This window comes from Mirounga leonina, unplaced genomic scaffold (assembly GCF_011800145.1).
Source record: "Mirounga leonina isolate KUSES-001 unplaced genomic scaffold, KU_Mleo_1.0 Mir_84, whole genome shotgun sequence".
NCBI classification, from domain to species: domain Eukaryota; kingdom Metazoa; phylum Chordata; class Mammalia; order Carnivora; family Phocidae; genus Mirounga; species Mirounga leonina.
In genome coordinates, this window is record NW_023270827.1 from 448,397 (window position 1) to 461,359 (window position 12,963).

The 12,963-nt window shown below is 35.0% G+C and overlaps 1 protein-coding gene across 7 annotated transcripts in view; it reads left to right on the forward strand.

Annotated features, from left to right (window-relative positions):
- Positions 1–12,963, forward strand: part of LOC118002882 (ral GTPase-activating protein subunit alpha-1) — a 251,636-nt gene that overhangs the window by 117,445 nt on the left and 121,228 nt on the right. For all 7 annotated transcript variants that reach the window (XM_034993496.1, XM_034993497.1, XM_034993493.1 and 4 more), the window contains 5 exons: positions 6,224–6,376; positions 7,560–7,753; positions 7,992–8,090; positions 8,828–8,983; positions 10,806–10,934. In XM_034993496.1, coding sequence (XP_034849387.1) covers positions 6,224–6,376; positions 7,560–7,753; positions 7,992–8,090; positions 8,828–8,983; positions 10,806–10,934 — 731 coding nt within the window. The remainder of the gene's footprint in view (positions 1–6,223; positions 6,377–7,559; positions 7,754–7,991; positions 8,091–8,827; positions 8,984–10,805; positions 10,935–12,963) is intronic.

Consider the following 12,963-nt stretch of genomic DNA (forward strand, 5'->3'; position numbering starts at 1 on the left):
AGCCACCAAAGAATCTGTTTAGGATTTTATTTGATAGGTTTTAAGTATTACTTATTAGAGTTTAAATATTATGTTTTCATTCATCAGTATGTAACAATGGAGGAAAAAAATGCATTAATGTAAGAGTTTCTTGACCTGGAGTCTACATGGTAAGTTTCAGCGGACTAGCTGAACTCCTAATATTGTGTACAAAATTGTATATATGTTTCCATCACTGCATTTCCTGTAGCAGTTTTTAAATAGATAACCAAAAAATAGTTGAGAAGTACTATCTTCTTTTCACTTTCAGAGTCAGCCCAGATTTTTATAGATTTTTGACAAAATATTTATTATAGAAACTGTAGAGAATACTGCCTAATAGAAGGCCTATTTATCAATATACTAATATTCTATATTTATACAGTAAATTATGCTTTTCAGCAAATTTTTTATGTGGTCAAATATATGATGAGTAGGATCTAAGAAATTCAGTCCTGAAATGCGGGGTCACATTATTGCAAGATTCGGGTAGTGACCAGAGGGATCCTGAGCAGCTGGTAGCCCATAGATTAGGGATTCCACTGTATGATCCAAATTTACTCTGGTTCTCACTGTAGTTTGATGCCCTTTGATGGGTGGTTATCCATTCCAGTTTTTTGGGGTTTTTTTTAGCTTTTACTTTTTTATTTGAGAGAGAGTGAAAGAGCACGAGCAGGGGGCGGGGTAGAGGGAGAGAAAGAAGCAGACTCCCCGCTTGAGCAGGGAGCCCGAGGCAGGACTCAGTCCCAGGACCCCAGGATCCTGACCTGAGCCATCCTGGTGCCCCTAGAAGTTTTTACTTCTTAATTCTTCTCCCATTCCACATCGCCCTCCCCTTTGTCATGACAACCACCAGTCAGTTCTCCGTATCTGTGGGTCTGGGTTTTGTTTTGTTTTGTTTTTTAGATTCCACATATAAATGAAATCATATGGTATTTGTCTTTTTCTGTCTAACTTATTTCACTTAGCATAATACCCTCCAAGTCCATCCATGTTGTCACAAATGGCAAGATTTCATTCTTTTTTGTGGCTGAATAGTATTCCATTGTATATAAAAACCACATCTTCTTTATCCATTCATCCTTCAGCGGACACTTAGGTTGCTTCCATACCTTGGCTATTGTAAATAATGCTGCAGTGAACACAGGGATGCAGACCTCTTTGAATTAGTGTTTTTGTTTTCTTTAGATATATACCCAGTAGTGGAGTTACTAGAGCATATGGTAGTTCTATTTTTAATTTTTTGAGGAACCTCTGTACTGTTTGTTCCACAGTGGCTACACCAGTTTGCATTCCCACCAACAGTGCACAAGGGTTTCCTTCTCTCCACTTCCTCACCAACACTTGTTATTTTTTTATCTTTCTGATAATAGTCATTTTGACAGGTGTAAGGTGATATCTCATTGTGGTTTTGATTTACATTTCCCTGATGTTTAGTGATGTTGAGCATCTTTTCATGTGCCTCTTGACACATCTCTGTGTCTTCTTCTGAAAAATATCTATTCAGATCCTTTGCCCATTTTTTAATTGGATTGTTTTTTGTTATTGAGTTATAGGAGTTCTTTATATATTTTATATATTATATATTTATTGAGTTCTATGGATCTTTATATATTTATATATTTCTTTATTTCTTCATATATATATTCATTTATGTATTATATATTTATTGAGTTCTATGGGTCTTTATATATTTCTTCATATATATATATTAGGCCCTTATCCAGATATATGATTTGGAAATACTGCTTCAATTTAGTAGGTTCCCTTTTTGTTTTGTTGATGGTTTTCTTCACTGTGTAGAGGCTTTTTAGTTTGATATAGTCCCACTTGTTTTTGGTTTTGCCTTTGTTTCCTTTGCCTGAAGAGACATCTAAAAAATATCACTAAGACCAATGTGAAGGAGCTTAGTGCCTATGTTTTCTTCTAGGAGTTTTATGTTTTCAGGTCTTCAATCCATTTTGAGTTGATTTTTGTGTATGGTATAAGATAGTGGTCCAGTTTCATCCTTTCACATATAGCTGTCCAGTTTTCCCAATACCATTTATTGAAGAGAGTATCCTTTCTCCATTGTATATTTTACCCTCCTTTATTGTAAATTAATTGACCATATATGCATGGGTTTTTTCTAGGCTCTCTGTTCTGTTGATCTCTGTGTCTGTTTTTATACCAATACCACACTGTTTTAATTACTACAGCTTTGTAGTATAATTTGAAATAGGGAGCAGGATACCTCCAGCTTTGTTTTTCTTTCTCAAAATTGTTTTGGCTGTTCAGTCTTTTGTTGTTCCATACAAATTTTAAAATTATTTGTTCTAGTTCTGTGAAAAATGCTATTGGTATTTTGATAGGAATTGCATTGAACCTGTACATTGTATTGGGTGGTATGGACATTTTAACAATATTAATTCTTCCAACTCATGAGCATGGAATATCTTTCCATTTATTTGTGTCTTCTTCAGTTTCTTTCATCAGTGTCTCATAGTTTTCACTGTATAGATCTTTCACCTCCTTGGTTAAATTTATTCCTAGGTATTTTATTCTTTTTGATATTATAAATGGGATTGTTTATGGTTCATTATTAGTGTACAGAAACACAGCAGAGTTTTTACGTATTAATTTTGTATCCTGCAGTTTTACTGAATTCATTTATTCTAACAGTTTTTTGGTGGAATCGTCAAGGTTTTCTATATGTAGTATCATGTGGTCAACATATACTGACAGTTTTAATTCTTCCTTTCCAATTTGTGTACCTATTATTTCTTTTTCTTAACCTAATTGCTGTAGCTAGGACTTCCAATACTATGTTGAATAAAAGTGGGGATAGTGGGCAAGCTTTCAAGTTTTCACCATTCAATATGATACTAGATGCTGGTTTGTCATATATGGCCTTTAATATTATATTGAGGTACATTCCCTTTATACCCAGCTTGTTGAGACTTTTTATCATAAATGGGTGTTGAATTTTGTCACATACTTTCTGCATCTAGTGAAATAATCATATGATTTTTATCTTTCCTTTTGTTAATGTGGTGTAGCACATTGGTTGATTTGTGGATGTTAAACCATCTTTGTCTCCCTGGAATAAATCCCACTTGATCATGGTATATGATTGTTTTTATGTGTTGTTGAACTCAGTTTGCTAATATTTTGTTGAGGATTTTTGCATCAATGTTCATTAGGGATAGTGGCCTCTAATTTTCTTTTGTGGTGTTTTGGTATGGGAGTAACACTGGCATCATAAAATGAGTTTGGAAGTTTTCCTATCTTCGATTTTTTGGAAGAGTTTGAGAGGGATAGGTGTTAAGACTTCTTTTTTTTTTTTTTTTTTTAAGATTTTATTTATTTGTCAGAGAGAGTGGGAGCACAAGCAGGGGGAGTGGCAGACATAGACACCTTTGAATGTTTCATAGAATTCACCAGTGAAGCCAGGTGGTCCTGGAATTTTGGTTTTTTAAGGAGGTTTTTGATTACTAATTCAGTCTCCTTACTAGTGATTGGTCTATTCAGATTTCTGTTTCTTCATGATTCAATCTGGAAAGATTGTACATTTCTAGGAATTTATCCATTTCTTCTAGGTTGACCAATTTGTTGGCGTATAATTGTTCATAGTAGTCTTCTTATGATCCTTTGTATTTCTGTGGTATTGGTTGTAATGCCCTTTCATTTCTGACTTTATTTGAGCTCTTTTTTCTTCTTGTGGGTCTAGGTAAAGGATTGTCATTTTTATCTGAACAGGATTATCTATATATATTATAGATGTATCCTGCTTCTATATTCTATAGAACAGAAAGATCTGCAGCTTGATGAGAAGCTCCACCATTCTGTTCTTCAGACTCCAGATGACCTAGGCAATATTTGGAAATTAGATATTTGCCATTTTTCCTTTCAGAGCATCAGTGTTAGGAGATCTTATTATTTAAATTATTTAAAATTTTGTTTTTGAGAGGGATAAGTTAGAGACAAATCAGTTGATTTATCACTATATAATGAAGGTTCTATAGAATAGGGAGATATTAACAGTGATGGTTAAAACTGCAGTGTTTTTTGTTTTATTTCATTGGTTTACACCAGACTCTTATTTTTTATCAATCAAGTGAGACCCCTAGATACAAAATCTTGTACTGTATTATGATTTTATTTACCTCTTTGGCCAATTTACAACGTGTTTTATCCTTAATGCTGTTCAGTTGTGTTTTATTGGAGTTTTAAGCATTACGTCTTAGGTAGAGGGCGTTGAATATTCTTAGTTTCATTGGTCTTCTTTATTGTCTTTTTAGTCTCTGTTTCATTAATTTCTGCTCTGATCTTTATTATTTCTTTCCGCCTACTAACTTTGGGCTTTGTTTGTTCTTTTTTTCCCTAGTTTCCCTAGGTGTGAAGTTAAATTGTTTGAGATTTTTCTTGAGGCAGGCCTGTATTGCTATGAAATTCCCTCTTAGAACCATTTTTGCTGCATTCCATAGATTTTGGTATGTCATATTTCTGTTTTCATTTGTTTCTCGATATTTTTTTCCTTTAATTTTTCATTCACCCTGTAGTTATTTATTTATTTATTTTTTTTTTGAGAGAGAGAGAGAGAATGAGAGACAGAGAGCATGAGAGGGAGGAGGGTCAGAGGGAGAAGCAGACTCCCTGCCGAGCAGGGAGCCCGATGCGGGACTCGATCCAGGGACTCCAGGATCATGACCTGAGCCGAAGGCAGTCGCTTAACCAACTGAGCCACCCAGGCGCCCCACCCTGTAGTTATTTAGTAACATGTTTAGTCTCCATATATTTATAGTTTTTCTGGTTTTCTTCTGGTAGTCGATTTCTAGCTTCATAGTGTTGTGGTCAGAAAAGATGCTTGATATGATTCCAGTCTTGTAGAATTTATTGAAACTTGTTGTGTGACCTAATATGTGATCTCTCCTGGAGAATGTTCCATGTGCACTTGAGAAGAATATGTATTCTGCTGCTTTGGATGGATTGTTCTGTACATATCAGTTAAGTCCATCTGGTCTAATGTGTCATTTAAGGCTGATCTTTCTTTATTGATTTTTTGTTGGAAAGACCTAATATTTTAGGGGCTTGCTTGGTACTAGTAGCACTCCCATACAACCACCACAAATTGTTCAATATAGTATTAATTTATGCTATACATAATTTAACAGGAGCTTCTGCTCTGTGCCAGACACTGTACCAGGTACTGGCAATGCATCAGTATGTAACACAGACTCAATCCCTGTTCTTACAGAGTATGTGCACTAGTGAAGGTATTTGAAACTGAGCAGTTTCAGGTCAGTGTGATAAGTGGTATAAGGTGGGGGACAAGTGCAAATAGTGGAGGCTACTTATTTACCCTGGATACATCAGTGCTGGGTAGGCTTCTCAGGAAGGACTGTCTAAGGTGAAACCTGAAAAATAAAAAGTTAACCAGACCTATAAGAACAGGATAAGGGGTCCATGCAAAGGAAAAACATGTGGAAAAGGCCAGAGGTATACTACATATTCTGATAAATACCAGCAGTTTACTTTCTATGACTAGAACTTAAAAGTACTAGGGGAATTATGGAGCTGTAAGAAAGTTACAGAAAGACTGGAAAACCACACACTAAGAAGTTTGGGCTTATGCTGTGGCCAGTAAAGAGCCATAAAATCCATAGAAGGATTTTAAATGAGGGCGTACCATCAGATTAGATTTTTAATTTTTTTGCTGCCTTACGAAGAATGGATTGGGAAGGAGGGAATGTGTGTGTGTGGTGGGGGAGAGACTGAAGACTGGGGACCACCAGGGACCACTGGACACCAGGCCAGCAATGATAGCATATAAAGAGCCACAGTGAGCCACAGTGAGCAAGGTCCTCTTCTCTTGAATTGCTCCAAGTCTGAAGTAAGTGAAATAGAGTAGCAGTGGGTCCTAGAGTTTCTGTAGCTGGACCAGGAATGGGAGTAGACATTGATTCTCACTCTCACTGATGGCTTCTATGAACTGGTATGTCCAGTTCTGATTCCAGATGCGTCCCATGGAAGAAAGCAAATGAGACCCCTAGATACAAAATCTTGTACTGTATTATGATTTTATTTACCTCTTTGGCCAATTTATAACCTGTTTTATCCTTTGATGCTGTTCAGTTGTGTTTTATTGGAGTTTTAAGCATTACATCTTAGGTAGAGTGTGTTGAATAGCCTCTTTATGGTAATTTTTATGAAATTGTCTTTACAGGTTCAGAAAGTGCTTCTCCCATCCATTCGGCTCTGGGATCCAGGTCACAGACACCTTCTCCTTCCACATTGAATATGGATCACATGGAACAGAAAGATCTGCAGCTTGATGAGAAGCTCCACCATTCTGTTCTTCAGACTCCAGATGACCTAGGCAATATTTGGAAATTAGATATTTGCCATTTTTCCTTTCAGAGCATCAGTGTTAGGAGATCTTATTATTTAAATTATTTAAAATTTTGTTTTTGAGAGGGATAAGTTAGAGACAAATCAGTTGATTTATCACTATATAATGAAGGTTCTGTAGAGTAGGGAGATATTAACAGTGATGGTTAAAACTGCAGTGTTTTTTGTTTTACTTCATTGGTTTACACCAGACTCTTATTTTTTATTATTGTGAAAGACAATTTGGTAACTTTTTGATAATACAATCAGTTATTATACACTTTATGTGGAAAGAGAAAAAAGTCAAACATGAGGAGTAAAGGACTTACATATAGTTACAGTGAACTTGTAAATTATGAGCACACTGGGATATTATCAAGTAGGAATAATCTTTACTAACTTAGTAATTATTTTGCCTTTTCCATTATATACACTGAATAGAATAATGGATGTTTCTTAAGCTGGAGAAGATCTATAATGATATCTAGCTAAACCATCTATTTTACAGTGAGGAAGTGTAGCCTTAGGAAGGTTATTAAGTAATTTGTACAGAGTCACATAATTAATGACAGAAATGAGGCTAGGATTCAAGGTTACCTATATTTCTTACATATAATCTTGCCAATTTTATTAAACAAAAATATCATTATAGAATTTTAGATTATGTTTAAGTTTTAGTAAAAATGTTAATTTTCCCATGTCATTGTGATATCCCTTTTAATGCTAGGCCTGACTTAATTGTGAAATATATTTCTTTGGAAGTTGTAAGTACAAAGAAACAGGCTTATGAAGACTTCCTATAGGAACTGCCTTCAGCCTGAGATTTTCTATTAATTGATGCTATAACCTGAAGTAGCCATTTGATGAAAGAGGGAGTATGTACTTATAAATATGATCTTTATATCAATTATAAATTTCTCTATCTAGTATGTGCATCATTTCCTCCTTAGGTAAATCCTAGTACAGGTGGTATTGAATAAGTAATTACTGCCATAATAAGGAATTGTGAACTGGTGAGGTTTTGATCTTATCAGGAAAAAATAACACTAATGCATATTGACATTTTAAGAATTCACTTTTGTAGACATTTAAGTTTGTTATTTTGACTCCTTTGTATTTTTGTGACCAATTCTTTAGAAAAATTACTGACACTAGTGTATTTTTTTCTACAGAAATCAGTGAGTTTCCATCTGAATGTTGTAGTGTGATGGCAGGGGGTACACTCACAGGATGGCATGCTGATGTTGCTACTGTAATGTGGCGAAGAATGCTAGGCATTTTGGGAGATGTCAACGCTATTATGGATCCCGAAATACATGCTCAAGTTTTTGATTACCTCTGTGAACTTTGGCAAAATCTAGCTAAGGTAAAAAATAAAAAATAAAAAAAAGGGAAAGAAAGAAAAGTGTTAAGAAGTAGAAGCCTTAGATCTCATTGCCACCCACCACCCCCTTACTATAAACTGGTTCCTAGCAAGGTGAAGTTACTTATCCATGTTTAAATACATAATTAGTGATAGGAACTGGAATTGAACTCAAGTTTAAGGTAAAACAAACTGGAAGAACACTTTTATTGGTTTGTTGCATTTTATTTGAAAATTACAGATTAGAGATAACCTTGGCATTTCAACTGATAACCTGACCTCCCCTTCACCACCAGTTTTGATTCCTCCACTGAGAATTCTTACACCTTGGCTCTTCAAGGTATGCTTAATATATAAAACATTAATTTAAAAGGTTCATTTAGTAAATACGATGTAATCAGTTTTAAACATTTGATAGATTCTTTAGCTTTTGTATAGTCTTCTAGAACAGTTAGTTTTTAACTAGTCATTGGGGGTTATATAGAGAGGAGAATGGGCATAGCAAAATTATTATACAGGTGCATCATTTTTACTTATGTAATAAAACAAAAGTATATAGAATTATGTTTCTTTTATATTTAAGTGAAGTGTAAATCTCAAATTTGTGTCAGAATGTGCTGTATATTTTTAAAGATTTAATTCTTGGGGCACCTGGGTGACTCAGTCGGCTAAATGTCTGCTTTTGGCTCAGGTCATGATCCCAGGGTCCTTGGATTGAGCCCCCCATCCGGCTCCCTGCTCAGCAGAGAGCCTGCTTTTCCCTCTCCCTCTAAAGCTCCCTCTGTTTGTGCTCTCTTGCTCTCTCTGTCAAATAAATAAATAAAATCTTTAAAAAAAAAGATTTAATTCTTTTGAGTATTATTTGATATGTTTGGTACATTTTCCTAAATGAAACAGTATGTGGTTCTTCATACCTGTGTTGTTTCATTTTAATAGTAATAGTAGTTTCAGTAATCCTAATTGATTCATTAAGAAATTGGGCCAACATAGAAATAAATGAAAACAATATATTGCTTGCTATATTCAATTAAACAGTATTTGTTTTTGAGTATTAAAACCAACATTTTTAAATTGTAGGCAACCATGTTGACTGATAAATATAAACAAGGTAAATTACATGCTTACAAACTTATCTGTAATACAATGAAAAGAAGACAAGATGTTTCTCCAAACAGAGATTTTCTAACACATTTCTACAATATAATGCATTGTGGATTACTTCATATTGATCAGGTAAATATATACTTTCTAACCAATTGCTTTATAAATTTATCTTTGATTCTTGATTGTTTAACTCTTAACTTTTAAGGTCTAAAATTAAAAATACTCTTTTTATGTAGTCATTTTATTTACAAGTTTCTTCTGTTTTGTAACCTCATTTGTTCTTGAAACGTAGTTGAAAAGCTGTTACAGTTAGGGGATCAACTTGTTTATTAAATGTATCTTTCCTCTGATGTTAAAATAACTAGTTTGCTTTTTTAAGATATTAAGCCATCTTTTGCTTAGACAGACATGTTTTTTTGATGTCCTAATGTACTTATTCTTGGGCATTTTGTAATTGTTACTTAATAATTGGCACTCGAGGCATATGGATTTGTTTATCTAGTCATGCAACAGTCAGAGGTTTTTTCCACTCTAAGAGTTAGTTAGCACATCATATTTTCTTATTTCCATAGATTATATTAGCATAGTGACAGTTCTATTGACTTGGCATTTGTATCAGTGCAGTCATTACATTAGCCAATCATAAATATGATTCTAGAACATTATTCAGGAGTCTTGATCCTGGCCATAAAATTAAAAAAAAAAAAAAAATCCATGGGAGGTTATAAGTCATGGTAATGAAATATTTTAATCATAATGTGGTTAAATTTCACTTGCAGTTCATTTAAAGAACATTAAACTAATATCAAAAGAGGTAATTATATCTCTCTTCCCGAAAAATGAAAATACTTCTCACATTAATTTGAAATAGTACTTACAATGTACTACCTTATAAACATGTCCCAAACAAAATGACACCTTTAATTACTTGACAGAGAGACCTTTTGTTTAGGATGAATCAGATTGAGTAATACAGCATAAAACACTGCATCCTCATGTTGAATTCCAAAGGCAAAGTGAATGAATAACCAAGTTAAGAATACTCCCTCAGGGGCGCCTGGGTGGCTCAGATGGTTAAGCGTCTGCCTTCGGCTCAGGTCATGATCCCACGGTCCTGGGATCGAGCCCTGCATCAAGCTCCCTGCTTGGCGGGGAGCCTGCTTCTCCCTCTCCCTCTACTGTTCCCCCTGCTTGTGCTCTCTCACTCTCTCTATCAAATAAATAAATAAAATCTTTAAAAAAAAAAAAAAAAGAATACTCCCTCAATGGGGCACCTGGGTGGCTCAGTTGTTAAGCATCTGCCTTCAGCTCAGGTCATGATCCCAGGGTCCTGGGATCGAGCCCCGCATCGGGCTCCCTGCTCAGCAGGAAGCCCTGCTTCTCCCTCTCCCACTCCCCCTGCTTGTGTTGTCTCTCTCTGTCGAATAAATAAATAAAATCTTAAAAAAAAAAAAAGAATACTCCCTCAAAAATGCCTTGGTCTGTATTTCTGAGGCTAGATATTTGTCATCAAAGGACTTCAGTTTATCTAATAAGGAGAATTCCTCCAGTTGCCACATAATAGGTCATGAAACTTAAGAGATCAGAGATCTCACATGGAAGCAAGTAGATGAGAGAAGGAACCACTCTGCAGTTCAGTTTTATGCTACGTAGGCCTTATATTTTCAACCCTCTGAAGCAAAGAGCCTTCCAGTTTGCTCTCTCGTGTGGGGGGGAGAATGCTATATTGATGTCAGTTAAACAAATGTGTTTTAAGTTTACTTTCCTTTGACAGAATATAATACTAAGCATGGATTATTTAGAAGATTTAAAATCAGTCTTTCCAATTAGGCAATGTATAGTAATTGCCTATTTTACTGTTTCATATGTTATCTATTTTTAAGGATATTGATTAGCTGATACCCAAGATTAATTTATGATATTCTTTTCCCCTTCTTTTCTTACTCCTAAGGATATTGTCAATACAATCATCAAGCACTGCTCACCTCAGTTTTTTTCACTTGGTTTGCCTGGTGCCACAATGCTTATTATGGATTTTATTGTAGCAGCTGGTAGAGTGGCTTCTTCGGCTTTTCTCAATGTAAGTTTTTATTTCCTGTTCTTTGTAATATAACAGACTGTAGTTAAACAGGACTCAACTAACAAAGCAACAAAGGAGGAGCCCTTGTTAATAAATTTAACAAGCTGATGTTCAGGAAAATTTACAGTTTAATTGAAGTTGCTTTTTTTAAGTAAATTTTGAAATACAAGAAAGTACTAAAATTAGTTGATAAATTGACACATGAGCTATAAAAATGGATTAAATCTGATAAGCCAAACAAAATTTAAAATTGAGGAAATCTAAGGAAACAAGTAGAGGGAGGGAAGAAACTAAAGAGAGGGCAGTGGGCCATAGCAAAAGAGGTGGACCAGAGGTGAGATAATTCAAAAGTGTGCTCTAGGAGTAAACTCTAAACTCTGAGACAGCATGTGAGGATTTTGATAACAGTTATGGAGCTGTGAGACATGCCAAGTAACTCACTATAGTTGGAATATGTTCATATGTAACTAGCAGAGATAAGCTAAAGAGGAAGACAGTAGCTGGTTTATAGTGCTAAAGAGATTAGAGTTCATCCCAAGGAAAGAATGAGTAAGCATTGAGGGATTTTACACAGGGAGTGACATGATCAGATTTCTACTTGAGAAGGAGCACTCTGGCACAAAGTATAAATGAGAAATAACAATTAATTGAAAGTCTATTAGAATAAACTAAGAGTTTGGGGGAGAGAAAAATCAGTCCTACTTGACCATCATTTTGTAACTTAGAAAGCAGTTTAATATATGTTATTTCACGCATGAGCTATACAAAAGACCAACAGTGAACAAGAAGGAGTTCTATTTGTGGTATAGGAAGCCGCCTATTCGAGATCCATGAGAAGATGTTAGGAGGGCCATTGCATGTACAAGGCAGGAGCTCAAAGGAGATGTCGGGACTGAAATGGAAAGCTGGACGACATTAGCTTATACCTGTTATTGTAAGCCATGAAACTGGATGCAGTCACCCAGTGGAAATGTTCACATAAGGGAAGAACCTGTGTTTATAGCTAGTTATTAACCCTGTTTCTCCAGTTATGCAAGAACAGCCATAACTAGCGAGAAAGACTATGAGAAAGACTGCATAGGAAAACAAGTTATTGCAGGAATCAAACCTGACACCTGGTCTCTACTGTAAGGTTAAGGTTAGTCTTTTCCTCTGGATGATGTTGGAGATACACAGTCCAGTCTTCCTCTTTGGATTCCATTTTAGATCCCGTACACATCATCATCTTTCTGTTAATGGGCGGCTCCTTTCTTCCCCTGCCAGACAGATTACAAAATAATTGATTAGGTTTTGCTTTTCTTAATTATAATCACGTTACAGTATGCTCCCATTATATCCACATACCTGAACATTCTTAGTTACCTTATCCAACTTTAAAGAAAAACCCTTAGCTAATCTCTTTTAAAATATTGGTTTTTATCAGTTTCACTTTTATAGCTAATTTTATTTTATTTATTTAAAGATTTTATTTTTCTAAGTAATCTCAGCACCCATCGTGGAGCTTGAATTTACAACCCTGAGATGAAGTCACATGCTCTACTGACTGAGCCAGCCAGGCACCCTATAGCTAATTTTAAATTGGCATGGTATCTACAAGCTTACCCTAACCCTTTTATGGGGTTGTCTTTTTATCTGCAAATCTGGATTATTTTTTAAATATGGAAATGAGTTGTTTTGTTGATAATCATAATAAAGTACTACTCCACTGCCTCTCTAATAACATTTAGGAACATAGGGAAATCCTTTTGGAGGCAGATTCTTGTTTTATGTGAATAAAAGTATTATATTTCTAGCATATTTGTTTTAGCATGTTCTAGCATTTGTTTTAGCATTTAGTATTTCTAGCAGGTATCATTAAACATATAAATTAATATTGTAGGTATTTTAGTTAATAAAGAAATATATTAGTAGGTGGGTGTTGGTGTTTGGTGGACATGCAAGAAGGTAGAAGAAGAAAAAGAAATGCTCAGTGCTGATACTTCAGAGATGGCTTAATACAGCTAAGGAGAAAAGATGAGAAGTTACCTTC